The sequence below is a fragment of the Lissotriton vulgaris genome, chromosome 7 (assembly GCF_964263255.1).
Source record: "Lissotriton vulgaris chromosome 7, aLisVul1.2, whole genome shotgun sequence".
In the NCBI taxonomy this organism is placed as follows: domain Eukaryota; kingdom Metazoa; phylum Chordata; class Amphibia; order Caudata; family Salamandridae; genus Lissotriton; species Lissotriton vulgaris.
The window spans coordinates 1318135771-1318152105 of NC_141695.1; the positions used below are offsets into that span (position 1 = coordinate 1318135771).

The window sequence follows — 16335 nt, forward strand, 5'->3', positions numbered from 1 at the left end:
GCGCTTTCTGTGGCTCCAACCGATCGCTCAATATTAACTGGTAGACCTAAAATGAAAGAGAGGTCCAGGATCTATCTCGGGTATGGGATAATGTTCAATTTTTCTTAAGGTAACAGAAAAAGACAAGGTGAGTTGGGGCCTGTGCCTACCACTATGTGGGTATCAAATGCCAAGCGGTAAGGTTAACGTAGGGAGGTGTTAATGTTTGGTATCTCTCGGGGGGTATGTAACAGCCTTTACCTACTTTTTATATTCTAATGCTAGATATGGCCGTGTAGGTATTGCTAGAGCAGTTTCTATTACTATCTTCCTCTTCTCTAATGCGTTTTGCTCCTCCTATTGTATAAGGACTTTTGTTTGCTTACAAGTTAAGGCTCTCTAAGCATATGTCTAAGCTATATGGTGGGATATTTTTACACCTATTGTTCCCTTCCTGACGCAGCAGTCTAGCTTTGACTCTCACATGTTTATATAGCGTATGTCTATCTACGTGTAGCAACGCTATGTGCTCACCTTGTCTTTTTCTGTTACCTTAAGAAAAATTGAACATTATCCCATACCCGAGATAGATCCTGGACCTCTCTTTCATTTTAGGTCTACCAGTTAATATTGAGCGATCGGTTGGAGCCACAGAAAGCGCTACAGCTAAATACTTAAAACACAGATCCCATACCATGGACCGACAGCTCCTAGGTAAATACCCAGTCGCGTATAGACCCATATCCAATTGATTTAATAATATGCAAAATAACTTATATGGTGTTTGTGCGTCCCACTTGTAGGATTGGATATTTGTTCATAGACTCATAATACAAGCGCCCAGCTGTTTCATCTCTCTATAAGTGTCTAGAAAGTCTCATCAAAGACACAGGTAGCTGCTACTCGCTTAAACTCACTTGTAGATGGTATACACTAAAACACCCCGCATGTCATGCATGTATACACACGCCAGCAGGCAAGCATGGACACAAATTGTCTTTTTTCTTCTTTTTTTCAATTTTCTAAAAATTTTTGGACTCACAGGACTTCACTTATTCTTTCACAAGCCTTTTTCCTACTCTGGGTATTAAGGTACTTAGCTGCTCAGAGCACTTTTTCCACCCGACTATCTTTTTGACTCTGGCACAAGTTAGTAAATAGCATGTAAAGTTCATTCAAACATTTGAACTATGCATTGATTCGTAGATGCTCAGAAACTAATGATGGTACATATGCTCTTATTACAGATAATGAGATCCCCTTGGTTTTAATAGTATGTATGCACCTGTCTGTTGTCCAGTTTCTTGTTGGCCCTGAAGAAGGTGAAGAAAAGTAATGACATCACCGAAACGTACGTAGGCCGTACGCACCTGATACCCTCACACAAAAATGTATTCAAACCCTGGAGAAAGAAAGGAAAGGATCACAAAAGACTATTAACCCTCATAATAAAAAGAAATACTTAAAGACTACTGGTCTTAGCAACATCTTGAGGAGTCTACCATAGCACACACTATCTGTTTTTCACTTTTTCCACTGTTGTTTGTTGTGTTAGTAATGCCAGGACAATCAGTATGAAAGATTGAGTATGTATGAATGTTGGTATGAGTGAGAGCAACTTTATATGTAATGTTTAGGGGTTTCTGCCAAGACATGATTTAACCTTGCATTTTAAACTGATTTGTACATATGTTACCATGTCACTGTATTGCAATTTTGATAAAATAATCACTAAAAAATGAGAAAAAACTAAACTGTTATGAAAACGATAGAAAATAAATGAAAGAAATAAAATAAAAATACTAAGTCAAAGTGTATGTATTTGTGTTTCCTGTAGCATCCTGTATGTAACTTTGAAGAAAATGTAATGCTCATGTGTAAAGAAATATAGGTCAAAATAGAGGTTCCCCCTTTTCTTGCTGTTGGGACACCCTAGTAATGTCTTCTTGATGCAAAGCAGTGGAAATCAGTGCAAAAACACTATTTGCATTGAGAAAAAGGGCACATTAAAAGCAAAAGTAAATTTTGTGATGGAAAGTAAATATCCTGCCTTGAGATTGTACAGCTTTGCATCACTTTGAGTGACTGTCCCCAAGCAAACCCACAGTAAATCTGTCCTAACTTGCTGTAGGTGTACATTTTGCTGAGGACTTCTGAAGTGATCAATGCTTTTGAAATATGGGAGGTGTGGTTATTGTGGATTTTGCATATGTTCAACAGTTAATATCTAGCAGCAGAAGCAGTGGTTGTTATGAAGGACTAGAGGATTTCATCAGACAGAGTTGGGATTCCAGTGCAGGGTAGGGTGACCAACTGGCATTAGTGCAAATTCAGGACAGTGAGTGTAAAATTCAGGACAAAGGGTCAAAATTCAGGACACAAATTCAGGACAGGTGGTCAAAATTCAGGACAAAACTTCAGGACAATTGGATAAGTTTTACAGACACATCAGAGGTCGCGCAATAGTATATAAGGAAGCCCAGCCATATCCAAACATATTCAACCATTTGCAAACCTATCCATCATGTATCCTTCCATCTATAATTTCACTCTTCCATCCCTTCATTCATCCTTTCACTCATCCATCCATTATCCATCCATCCACCCTTTCACCCTATCCAGCCATCCTTTCATTACTCATCCATCCACCCAGTCACTCATCCTTCCACCCATCCACCCTTTCTGTCATCCATCCTCCCTTTCTCTCTCCATCAACGCTTTCACTTAGCAATCCTTCCATCCATCCATCCACCCACCCATCCATCCCTCTACTCATCCACTCATGAATCCATCCATTGACCCTCATCTGTTCATCCTTTTGTCCATCTACCCTCCCTTTCACTCACTCATACATCCTTATATCCACCATTTCACTCATCCATCCATCCATTCACCCTTGCACTTATCAATTCATCAGCCCACCCATCATTTCACTCATCCATCCACCCACTCACTCACTCATCATCCACCTTTTCACTCATCCATCCTTTCACTCATCCATCCACCCTTTTACCCATCCAGCTACCCTTCCACACATACATCCAGCTATTTACCTTTTCTCTCTTCCATCCTTGCACTCACTCATCAGTCCATCCATCCTCTCTCATTATCCATCTATTAAATCTTTCATTCATCCATTCACCCTTTCACTAATGTATCCAGCCATCCAGCCATCCCTTCACTTACTCACTCGCCCACCTTTTCGTATTAATTTTGAGCTGAGCCTTTTTGAGAAGAGGACCATCAAGAACTTCACCCTTGCTGCAGGAGCCATTCCAGGACTGGGACAGAAGCCACCCAGGGCAGAGACAGGATCCACCACAGGGAGGGACAGGAGCCATCACAGGTGGGGGGGGGGGGACAGGAGCCATCACTGGGGGGGGGGCAGGAGCCATCACTGGAGGGGGAACAGGATCCACCAGAGTGGCACAGGGTTGGGCATGCAGTATTCTAGTATCATCTTGGTCTCTTCCAGGGTGGGGTAGGGCTCCTCATCCCCTCCTGGACAAGACAACGAGAAGAGAGGCTCTCTTTCCAAAATGTCAGTTTTGCCATCCCCCACTGTGATGTGCAGTACTTAAAGGAGATACTCCAAGAGAACTGATTTAACTGATTGTCCTCCATACTTTGTTAATCAGTGTGGGTGCGATTGTGCCATTTCTTTATTTTATTACATTATAGACTGCATGTTTGAAGAACCGAGGTTTGTTTACAATTTAGTGAGAGTAATTAAGCTCTGTGAAGAGAACCACGTGCTGCGCAGTGTTATCAGGGCCGGTGCTAGGATGTTGGGGGCCCTGGGAAGAAATGGAATGTGTAACGCCCCTCTAAATTGTAGAGACATGACACATTCAGGGCTGTTTGCATCTGAATAGTTGCCCCTGCTCCTGAAGCTGCAGCCCCTCTCCCCACCTTCAAGCATCTCTTAACAGCTCATTAAGGGCTGAAGGTGTGAGGGTTGCCATCCCGCTGTGCCTCTCCAATGCTGCTGGGTATCTGAGCTTTGTACTGCATCGGAGTCTGTGAAACCTGACCTTAACAGCATCTGAGTCAAGAAGGGAGGGGGGTGGAAGCTGTGCTGGCTTTAGGGTGGTGAGACCGGTGCCCGGTTAAAATTACGGACAAATGGCGTCTGTTAAAGAATCCTTCACGGACAACTGTCAGACGGCCGAAATTACAGACTGTCCGTGAAATTTACGGACGGTTGGTCACAGTATGGAATGTGAGAGGGATGTGGCTGCAGTGTCAAGAGATACATAGATGGCGTCCATCTTAGCAGATATCAGCAAGAGAGCAGAGAGCCCTCTGGAGACGGGAAGCAGTGAGACAGTCAAAATCTCCACCGGAAGGGTGGAGGAGAAAACTTTGATAAATGAAGAACATTTGTGTATCATCTGAATAGAATTTAATGAATAAACAAAGAACCCAAACGAGAAAATGATGGTACAGAGGAATGTTAAATTGAGTGAGAAGAACAGAGGGCAGAGAGCTGAACGCAGTGGGCCGCCAACTGGTAATGGTTCGACACGCCTCCTGTGAAGTACAATGTTTAATAAAGTTTACAGATTTTTAATACTAACCCTAGTGATTCAGGATGTGTGAGGGTAATAAAAACAAAAGGACTTGCCTCCTTCCCCACTCCCTAGTGGGTAACATCTGACTGCTTCAAATAGGGTCTTCCTATATCTGAATAACTAGGGTTAGTATTAAGAACCTGTGAACTTTGTTCACCAGACCTGGGATACTTTGTTTGAAATCGTGTTAAAACACGGGAGGACGTACTCCCACAAGAGATTTTCCTATCGACCCTTACGGCACAGGGGAAGGCCCCTTTCTCTGTGGACCATAGTTTTGTCATGTACAATGTTTAATGCCACTAACTCTTCATCATAGACCTCTTTCTAATCAATGCCCTTAGTGGCTTGTTTCAAGCTTTGCATGACATTTGTGCATTATATTATGCTAAAATGAGAAAGCGTGTGCTACTTAAAAATGGTATTATTGTCACCTGTAGATTAATGGTATTATTGTCACCTGTAGATTAATGTGAGCCAATGCTATCTTTTAGGGATGAAAACGTATATCTGGGCTATTGGGAGGTTTACACCGGTGGACCACAGCTACGCTCCTTTGGCTTTCCTTACATAAGAAGCAGTATAACACGCCTCTACATCCATGAGAACTACACAGACTCCCAGCCCGGCTTTGACATCGCCCTTCTTCAGGTTTTCCCAGACTTCATCTTCTACGAGAACATCCAGCCCATCTGCCTGCCCTACAGCAGCCACCAGTTCCAGGCTACGGCGCAGTGCTGGTCGACCTGGTGGCGTAATGGAGGTATGAGAGTGATGTGAGAAGAGGATTCCGGGGAGAGGAATAATCCTGGGGTATTTTTATTTCTATTAGGAGATCGCCTCACAAACTGGGGATCTGCGTTAAAATACATTTGTCATTCAGCCTTATTCATAGGCTATGTTACGTTTTGCTGTTTTAGGTTATCTTATTTATGTTAATGGATTGGACGTTCACAGGTGAAAAAGGCAGTGATCTGCAGGACAGGAGTTCGGATCCCAATAATGTCGACCTCGCCTTCCAGCCTTCCACAGGACTGTAAATTGAGAGCCATAAATTGGGTGAAGCAACATCTATTATTTAGAGCAGGTGTTACCTCTGGTCTCAGGGTTAGGAAGGCAGCGGTTGGAAGCAGAAAAGTAAACACTCTTCCAAGTCTTGTGTTGTTTTCTTTGGTTTCCTACTGCTTACCTTTCTCGTAGCTGTTTAGCGTGAAATGTTTGTAGGTTGATTGGCAGAGTCAGAAGCAGAGTTACATGTGATCCCCTCTAGTGTGGTGTCAAAGGGTGCCTGCTCTCTCCTCCACTACCTCTGGGATAACTCTGGGGGCCTGTAAGAGTATGAATGGCCATACTTTTAAGAGTGTGAAGATTAGTAGTGTGTTGGTGCTGTAATTGGCAGTGCTGCCAGTGGCAACGGAAGGTGCAAGCTCTAGTGTCCTCCTGTCGAGAGCCCCAGCACTATTTTTTTTTTTAATTAAGCACTGCATTCTGTTGAATTTATGTCCACGTTCACAAGAAAATGAAGGTCCACCTAAAGCAAAGTACACTAAACCTTTTATCCAATTCAGAATGGATTTCCACCTCCTTCTCAGCGAGATATGCAGAGTGCACATGACGGAAGAGGTCACCTTGCACGAGCTTGTATTGTTTGCTGAAGACTGTTAGTAAATGTAATTGTCCAGTATTTGTAAAGTGCGAACAATTACCCAAAGGTGTCAAGGGGCTAGGGGCCTGTCGGGAAGATTAAGCGAGATATTGCCCAGAGTCACCTGGTGCTGGGATGATCTGCCACCCGTGACAGGGATCGCCCTGGCCGCTGCGCCACACCTCTTCAGTAAGGCACCAGCAGCTATCCTTGTGTGATCATCACAGTCAAACCAGTTGTTTTCAGATACTTTCTTAGTTTATTTGCACAGTTTATAAAAACAAACCACTACAATTGCAAGGTGAAAGGTGAAAGCGACAAGCATTGGTAATTGTTCAATATTAGAACCTTTGTATAACCGTAGTAAAAAAAAAGGTAAAAGACAAGGATACCATCGAGATCAGAGTCATAAATGAGGTCATTTTGGCGCAGCTAAAAGGTAAATCCGTATTTGTAAAGCGCGAACTACTCACCCTAACGGGTCTCGAGGCGCTGGGGGCCGTCGTGGAAATTAAGTGCGCTATTGCCCAGAGTCACAAGGTGCTGAGCTGAGCTGCCACCGGAACTGGGGATCGAACCGTGAACTCTGTGCTAAGAAGTCAGCTGCCCTGGCCGCTGCACCACACCTCTCCACCGCTGCACCACGCCTCTCCACTCCACTAAGGTTAAAGTGCATGAATAATACAGTGTTCACAGTAGGGTGAGTTTCAGCAATGCAAGCTAGTAAAATCTGACATTCAATTGGAAGACATCTCTCTCTTGGGACATTTGTGTAACCGCTGTAATAATTAAAATGACAGAGATTAAAAAGAAAAATCAGAATCATCTGCAGAGCAATGTAAAATTAAACAATAGGCCAATGTTCCCAATTAGAGTAAGATTCAGCAACCCAGTCTCGTACAGCTTGAACGTTCGCTTTAAAGACTTTTCTCTCTTCAGCTGCATTGTCTGAGATTATATAAATGTTATAAAAGGGAATGTAGAAAAGTGCCCCTTTTTAGGTCTCGCCTTTACCATTCCGCAGGAATGGGAAATGGGGAGAATTCAAGTCGGCAAAATCCTCTTCAAATCAAGGGCTTTCATCCCCGCGGTTTTCTTGCAGTTCACGTGAATCACGTGAGCAAACATGCACGCGCATTCACGGCCAGGGCTTCTCCTCCCCTAGCAGCACTCCTCCCACACCAGCAACTCCCCCCTCCCACACCAGCACCTCCCTTCTCTCTCCCCGCAAACACAGCCTTGCCGTAGCAGCACTCCTCCCACACCAGCACCTCCCCCCTCCCACACCAGCACCTCCCCTCTCTCTCCCCGCAAACACAGCCTTGCCCTAGCAGCACTCCTCCCACACCAGCACCTCCCCCCTCCCACACCAGCACCTCCCCTCTCTCTCCCCGCAAACACAGCCTTGCCCTAGCAGCACTCCTCCTACACCAGCACCTCCCCCCTCCCACACCAGCACCTCCCCTCTCTCTCGCCGCAAACACAGCCATGTTAAATCTAACAGCCCATGTTTCTTTGCAAATATGCCACCTACAGCTCCACAGAGGGGGAAAACACGTTACTACTCACACTTGTACCATCCGGTCATCTTCTCTCACTGACTGCCAGTGTTCCACCACAAAATCTTTGCACATAATATGTGGCGAGAGGTGGGCGTGATGCTATGCGAATGGCTTTAAAAGCAATGCTCAAGTTTTTGTTTCTTGTTTGTTTCTAACAAGCCTGCAATGGGTTGACGTAAAGACCATTTTATTTCCGTGCGTACTTATTTATGTATGTGTTTTATATTTACTTGCCATAATTGGCCTTTGTGTAGGGTGTACTAGAATGTTCCAAGCCTGCTGACTCAGTCTTTGCAGCAGGACAGCACACGCTCATTCACGTACAAGCAGTTCTGTGGTCGATCACTCTCGTACTGTCCAGTGAGTTGAAAATACGTGCTTTCTAAACAAACTTGCTGCGAGGCTGCAGTCGGCAGGCTGAAACACTGGGGGCTTCGCAGGCAGGCACCCACGCGCGGTATTGTCTGCTTGTGAGTTTAGGGGTCAGTTCACGTTACTACTCACACTTGTACCATCCGGTCATCTTCTCTCACTGACTTCCAGTGTTCCACCACAAAATCTTTGCACATAATATGTGGCGAGAGGTGGGCGTGATGCTATGCGAATGGCTTTAAAAGCAATGCTCAGGTTTTTGATTCTTGTTTGTTTCTAACAAGCCTGCAATGGGTTGACGTAAAGACCATTTTATTTCCGTGTGTACTTATTTATGTATGTGTTTTATATTTACTTTCCATAATTGACCTTTGTGTAGGGTGTTCTAGAATGTTCCAAGCCTGCTGACTCAGTCTTTGCAGCAGGACAGCACACACTCATTCACGTACAAGCAGTTCTGTGGTCGATCACTCTCGTACTGTCCAGTGAGTTGAAAATACGTGCTTTCTAAACAAACTTGCTGCGAGGCTGCAGTCGGCAGGCTGAAACACTGGGGGCTTCGCAGGCAGGCACCCACGCGCGGTATTGTCTGCTTGCGAGTTTAGGGGTCAGTTCGGAAATTTCAGGATTAGTAAATTTAATATCCTGTCAAAATTCGAATGATAATGAATGGCGGCGGGCCTCGCCGGCTGAGCTGGCAAGGACCGCCGCCATGCTGCAGCCTGAGAGATAGCGCGGTTAATTTATGAACACGGAATTATGCTGTGCTGGCGTGAGAAGAGCTGGTCACATGAGATCAGCGTCGCCACTGTGTGAGGCTGCGTGCATTTGTGTGTGCGTGAGACTATAAACAGATATGTGGGTACTAGGAGGGGGTTGTGTGCGGGGTGTTGCTGGTGTGTGGAATTGATTCTTAGAACTGTGCTTACAGTTTTAACTTGATTTTGCTACAAAAAACATTTTTACAGCTAGCAAATCAAAAAACAAAATGAGGTATTGCTGCAGAACTTGGTGGTTGGTGTGATACAGAAAGCCAATGATAAGAGAAAAACTGTCATTGTCAATAATGTAACTAGTGAACACATTAAATCGACCAGTGGTACAGCCTTGCCCTAGCAGCACTCCTCCCACACCAGCACCTCCCCTCTCTCTCCCCGCAAACACAGCCTTGCCGATTATTCAGGGCCGGCCGCAGGCCGGCCGAACCTCCCCAGCCAGCTTCCCCCAGGCCGTATCAGCACTCCTCCCACACCTTTGAAGTGAAGCTTAGCTTCACTTCAAAGGCCACTGCTGTCGCATTTCTCCTCCCCCTCCCCTTCTCTGCCTTCCCTCTGTCTTCTTTCCACCGTCTTCTTTCCAGGTTGAAAGAAACATCTGCTTAGCTTATGTAGGAACACTTTTACCCCATGAAGGTAACCTTAATCAAAGAGGATAAGGAAAGACACCGCATAGCTTATGCTTATTTTGGATTTTCCCATCTATATTAAATCGGTAGATAGACCATTCGATATCCAGTAACATTTAGAGATATTCAGCTTTTCCTTCGTGGTCAGTAAGCATCCCTCGACTCACTCTCTAGATTCTCTGTAACTCTTCTGGAACTCAGGGCCCCTGCGCGGACGACAGAGAACTCGGACAGCATCACTGACAAAGCCAACAGGTAAAGCGTCATTGCTGCATATTGTTTTTATCAGCACAACTGCTAGCATGTGATTAGAGTAGTCAGACACAAAAGGTAAGCATTGTGCTTTTAGTATAATGTGCAGTGTGCTTGCTACATGTGTACCGTGCATCGTCATTGTGCTCTGTGTATAATGTGCAGTGTGTTATGTGAAGAACGTGCATCCTCACTGTGCTGTGTGCATGGTGTGCATTGAGGTATGTGATGAACGTGCATTGAGCAGCACGTGTAACGTCACTGTGCTGGGTGTACAGTGTGAATCGTGTTATGTGAAGAATGTGCAGTGTCATGTGTATAACCTGCTTCATTGTATATGTATATTGTGCATTGTGCTACATGTATTCCATGAATAGTCATTGTGCTCTGTGTATAATGTGCATTGAGCTATGTATGTAACGTGCATCGCCACTGTGCTAAGTGTATGTGCTATATGTATAACATGGATTGTACTATGTGTATAACTGGCATGTACTATGCGTAGCGTGTGTTTTGTGCTAACACACAAAGAGACTGTAAACACCGCACTGCTTACATCACTTCCTGGGTGAAGGCAGCGGAATACACAGACAGTGAGCATGCTTGCAGTGTGACCTGGGCCCTACATGTGAGTTCCCTTCATATGATCAAACTCTTAAGCAAGGCACCTTCTGGCCAGACTCAGTCCTTTCACAACATAGGACTTCCGAGTTTCCAAAGTGCGAGTCCATTTAAGAGCAAGCTCAGGAACAACAAGCATTGGCAAAGCCAAAAGGTCTCACCTTTAAAAGACCCGGTCGTCGACTTTGCCAATGATTGTTTCCCTTGACATTATGAAAAATAATAATTACTAAATGGCTGTCACTGCATCACAAAGCTGTGGTTGCGCCATTTTGGCCGTTCTAAAAAAAAAATAATTTACCATCCAAGATGGCAGGCAGCCATTTTAGAATAGTAAATTTAAAAACAAGTATGCATGATGTTATGCAAAGCAACAGAAGCAAGCACTCCGGTAGCAGTGTGCTATCCCTGGGCCTTTGCAGCAATAATAATAAAAATTAAGCAAGTGTGGGAAGCGGACATGCGGGGATCACGACGAGTGGCGAAGCAAGTGACCCAGTAATAGTCTTTCAGACACACAACGCCACTCACACCCACGCAAGCCCACTATCACCCACGCAACGCCACTCACCCAAGCAACACCACTCACACACGCAACACAACTCACCCACGCAACCCCACTCACACGCAACGCCACTCATCCACGCAACGCCACTCATCCACGCAACACCACTCATCCACGCAACGCCACTCATCCACGCAACGCCACTCACACATGCAACGCCACTCACACATGCAACGCCACTCAACCACGCAACGCCACTCACTCACGCAAATCCACTCACAACCACGCAGTGGCACTTTTACCCACACAGCACCACTTTCAGACACACAACGCCACTCACACCCACGCAAGCCCACTCACACACGCAATGCCACACTCACCCATGCGATGCCAGTCACACACGCAACGCAACTCACACACGCAACGCCACTCACCCACGCAAGCCCACTGTCACACACGCAACGCCACACTCACCCATGCAATGCCACTCACACACGCAACGCAACTCACACACGCAACGCCACTCACCCACGTGACAACACTCACCCACGCAACGCCACTCACCCACGCAACAACACTCACACATGCAATGCCACTCACCCACGCAACGCCACTCACTCAAAGCCACTCACACCCACGCAGTGCCACTTTCACCCACACTGTGCAGTGCACAATAGGTCTTGCAGAGGGAAAGTTGGAGCTATTGGTTTTGTAAATGACAAAGCCCTTTATGTTTTTAAAATGAAAACAAAAATAAAAGGCATTGTTATTTGCAATTGTAATAGCTCCAACTTTCCTACTGCGAGACCTATTGGCAACGCCAGTGCTTGTTGTATGGTTACCCCCTAACTTTTTGTCAGATACCTGATGCCAACTTGACTGCGTGTGTGCTGGGACCGTGCTAACCAGGTCCCAGCACCAGTGTTCTTTCCCAAAACGGTACCTTTGTCTCCATAACTGGCACCCTTCTGGGCCACATGTAAGTCCTTTGTAAAAGGTACACCTGGTACCGAGGGCCTTGTCACCAGAGAGGGTCTCTGAAGGGCTGCAGCATGTATAATTCCACCCTCAGAGAACCCTCACTTTAACACCCTTACCCTGCCATTACTGGCTGCGTGTTTTGGTGCACACAAAACTGTAGAGTCCACATGGCACGCATCCCTGTGTGCCATGCCCACCAACACTGTCTGTGGCATGGGTAAGTCACTCCTCTAGCGGGCCTTACAGCCCCAAAGACAGGGTGTGCTGTACCACAGGTGAGGGCATAGTTGCATGAGCAGTATGCCCCTACAGTGTCTGTACCATTCACAGTCACTGTAAGTGCAGCAAAGCCATTTCTGAGTACATGGGCTGGGAGATTGTCATTACAAACTTCACAGCTCTATGATGGCCTCACTGAAGACTAGGAAGTTTGGCACCAAACATTTCAGCATAATAAACCCACACTGATGCCAGTGTGGGATTTATTATAAAATGCAGTCAAAGAGCATCTTAGAAATGCCCCCTAAAAAACATCCAACTTCTAGTGTATTGGCTGACTGGTCCCCACCAGCCAGCCAGTACCACACAGGTTTCTGACCTCATGGGGTATGAGCCTTTGTGCTTTCGGAGGGCAGGTAGAAAGCCTGCGCTCTGAGTGGAGGTGCTTCACACCTTCCCTTAGTAGGAACAGCAATACTTGTTGGTGAGCCTCAAAGATTCTCACCTTATGATGTGCTCATTTGGGCAGCTCCAACTAGTGGAGATGCCACCCTTCTGTCCAGGCCCCACTTTTGGCCGCAGGATGGGCAGGAAAATTAGTAAGCAGAGTATGTATGTGTGTTCTTATATAGCGCTCGACTTACCCTAGGGCATCTCGGCGCTTGCATTGGGAACCTGTCCTGGCTTTTCCCTGTGAGATTACCCATACTGGGTATCCCCAAGGTGAAAGCCAGGCATCCCGCCGCAGGGGGGCCGTTGTGGAGATTAAGCAAGCTATTGCCCGGAGTTGTGGAGTGTGAGCACGTGATTCGAGCAGGCACCGAAGCGAGAATTATCGAGTCTGTGGACAATTGAGCTCAGGACCCTGCCGCGTCGGGAATTGAACCCTGGTCCTGGGTCTGACCTCTGCTTCAGGGTATGCCTCCTCTAAACAGTGAGCCACACTTCTCCACGAGTATGAGTTTCCACCTCAGCCTGGCACACCCCTAGGGTAGTCAAGAGCTGAGGCGAACCCTGCTCTTGCAAATAGGAACAGGGATGTTCCCCTCTTCCCAAAGGGAGGGGCCATTTAAAGGGTGTAGTCACATTAGGGGACTTTAGCCATTTTCTACTGCCTCCCAACCTCAGTAACGCCCTTAAAGTTAGTATTTAAGGACTTCCCTGAACATTGTGCCTCAGATTTGATGGACCAAAGAAGAAGACAGAAGAAGACCACTGAAGTACCATGAACCGAACCACGACAGGCAGAACCTGGCAGGAATCCTGCCACCTGTAACCAGTTCGAGAACTGGACCTGCTGTCCTTACAGAACTCCTGCGAGGCCTCTAAGAAACGCCAGAGAACTTCCAGCCTTCTCCCAATCTCCAAGAACCTCCTTGTGGGCTAGAGGCTCTAATCCCCGGCGTCCGCGGTACAAGAACCGCAGTTGTTGAGGACTGACACTCATGTCGACATGACCCACTACTGCAAAAAGAATCCCACAACCACAGTGCTAAAGGACTGATGCTTGTGTCGACGTGACTCTGCCCTGTCAGAAGAAAGCACCCCAGCTGGACAGCCTTATCGATCTAGGCAGAACCTCTCAGCCTAACAACCCAAGCTGTTCACTTCTCTATTCCCGAGAGCCTGAACTCTCTTTCAAGTGGCTCTTCCCACTGCCTCCTGCCCCGCCTGCTGGACCACAGCCTGTCCTAATCGGCCCAACCTTGGTGGAATTCCTCCATCCCCTGCACCACAACCGCGACTGCTGGGCTGCTGGTGCCTCCCTTTGACATACAGTGACTCGCTGACGACCACCGCAATGGTCCCGGCGTTGGCGGCCTACTGACTTCTATTTATCCCCATTGCTCGCTGCTGACCACAAGAGCAAACATCATTGCTAGAATTGAACACCGTGGCGTAGATACTGAACTCCACACCTCGTTGGGTGCCGATAGTCTCCATTGACTAGCCTTGAGCTTAGCGAACTCTGCAACCTGCCGACCCAGTGCTGCTGGAGGTACAGTGCCTACCATAAACTGACCCTTGCCCGGGGCCGGTCTAAAACCCAGAAGACTTGAAAAGTAAGTTGTGTACTTACTTGCTGATGCATAACCTTATTTTCTTTCCCTAGTATTGCATTGCATTCTATAGGTTACGTACAACTGTCTATCATGTGCTAGTACTAAATACTACTGTTCCGAATTAACAATACCAAAGTTTTTCTGAGACCGTAAAGTATTTCTATTGCCAGTATTACATAAAAGTCTACTTACCTGCAACTGACTTCAACTTGGTTCCTAAACAAAAGTACTAACGGTTAACCTCAAAGCTTGGGAACCGGCTTTGAATCTCGGCAGGGACGCTCAACATCCTGTGATTCTAGGCAAATCACCTAATCTCTGCGTGCCTGACAAAAATGAATCTGTCCATCTGTAAGGCAACTAGTGCTCATGTAAAATGCTCTGATACCTTTGGGTCCAGTTCGCGCTATAGAAAACTCCCCAAAAAAACAAAAGTAATATTTTTGCAAAGCATTGGTCTAGAGTTAGTCATTGAGTGTGCGTTCCTGTATGGCATGAGTGTGTACAGCAAATGCATTCACAATACCCTCTGACAAGCCTATCTGCTCATCCCAGCTACCACTAAGTTGAGAGCATGGTATTATCTACTTTAACTTCTGCCATAACTTTGGGAACTCCCCGGACTCTGTGCACACTATACCTCTTTTTGATACAGTAAATACCGAGCCGGCTTCCGGCAGGGAAGAATTGCTAATCAACATGTTTCTTGTCATTTGGTCTATTCACAGCAATTGGCAGTTTTGGGCAAATGTACAAACTGTTCCTTTCGAAGTCTTGTTCACAAGGGGCCAGATTTACGACCAAGATAATTGTGCATCGCAAATTGCGACTGTTTTGCGAGGCGCAATTCCTGATGTACAACAGTGTATTTCACACTGCTTGCAATTCCCAATGGGGGCTTAAATTGCAAGGCTCATTAACATTAATGAGCCTCTCACAATTTGGGAGCCCATTGGGAATGACAGCCCTCCAAGGGACGGTGGCCTGCTGGACTCAACAGACCCCTATGTCTGGGACTGCATTTTAATAAAGCAGCTTTTTTTTAAAATGCAGCCCATTTTCCTTAAAGGAAAACGGGATGCAAATTTCAAATTCAAAAAGTCTTTATTTCGATTTTTTTCAATCATAAAAGACAGTTGCAGCCTTGGGCATTTTCAAAAATGTTTACAATTTAACATTTAAAATTACCCTTCATTGACAGCTAGTAAAATCCACAGTTCGTCACTTCAACTCTCGATTAACAATTATTGGCCTACCGCCAAACATAAAACCCATAGATTACAGTCATTAAATAAGTTATGTTAAAAAGAAGAAAATAACATGGATTCATTCATTAAAAAATATTTTAAAATTCATCACTAGGTACATTAGTCACTAAGTACATTTTACAGTCTCAGGTGTCATAGGCCGAAATTACTGTAGGCTCATTTTACGGGCCATAATTATCCACATCCAGTGGAGGAATTTAGCTATGGCTATAACTACGGCTTGGGAGTTGTCACTTCGTAAGATTCTGACAGCCTCACAACCCATTTTGAGACCTAACTGGACACAAATAGGTTTTAACGAAGATCTCCTAGGTACCTTATATTCTGGACAGGCAAAGAGAACGTGCCCAATGACTTCCCGCTGATCGGGACAAAAGGGACAGGCCGAACCTTGTCCCCCGCGCCATTTTGCAGTGAGAGCATTTAGTGGTAATGTCGCCACCCTAATCTGATGATATTTCATCCTGTCCCCTGGGATGGTAATCCAGTCCCAATAAGCCTCAAAGGCCGGAGAATGCTTAAGTTCTAGGAAATCTACTGTAAAAGATGGTTCAATACAGCGGCCAAATCTCTTTGTCTCAAGCATGTTCCAGTACAGGTCTCGAAATGTTTTTCTAGGTGGAAAGGGATTCCCTACTGGGTCATCTCACAATGGAGATAATCCCATAGCCTTGTATATTGCTTTTACCTCCCTCATCCATAGTATTTTATGGGCCTTATCGGAGTCTCTCACCTCGAGGAAGGCCCGTGCATACTGGGAGAGTTCTGGAGTGACCCATAATCTCCTCCAGTGGGCAACCGATCTATATATGGCCATATCCTCAAGGCAATGAGACCCTAGGTCATAGTGGAGAGGGATCAATAGAGTGGAAGCCGGTAAGCCTGTGAT

At 45.9% G+C, this 16335-nt stretch overlaps 1 protein-coding gene across 1 annotated transcript in view; it reads left to right on the forward strand.

Annotated features, from left to right (window-relative positions):
* The window catches only part of LOC147703588 (neurotrypsin-like), a 645871-nt gene that overhangs the window by 516106 nt on the left and 113430 nt on the right, over nucleotides 1-16335 (forward strand). Inside the window, exon 6 of the mRNA XM_086929519.1 lies at nucleotides 5048-5316. Within this exon, the coding sequence (XP_086785645.1) occupies nucleotides 5048-5316 (269 nt within the window). The remainder of the gene's footprint in view (nucleotides 1-5047; nucleotides 5317-16335) is intronic.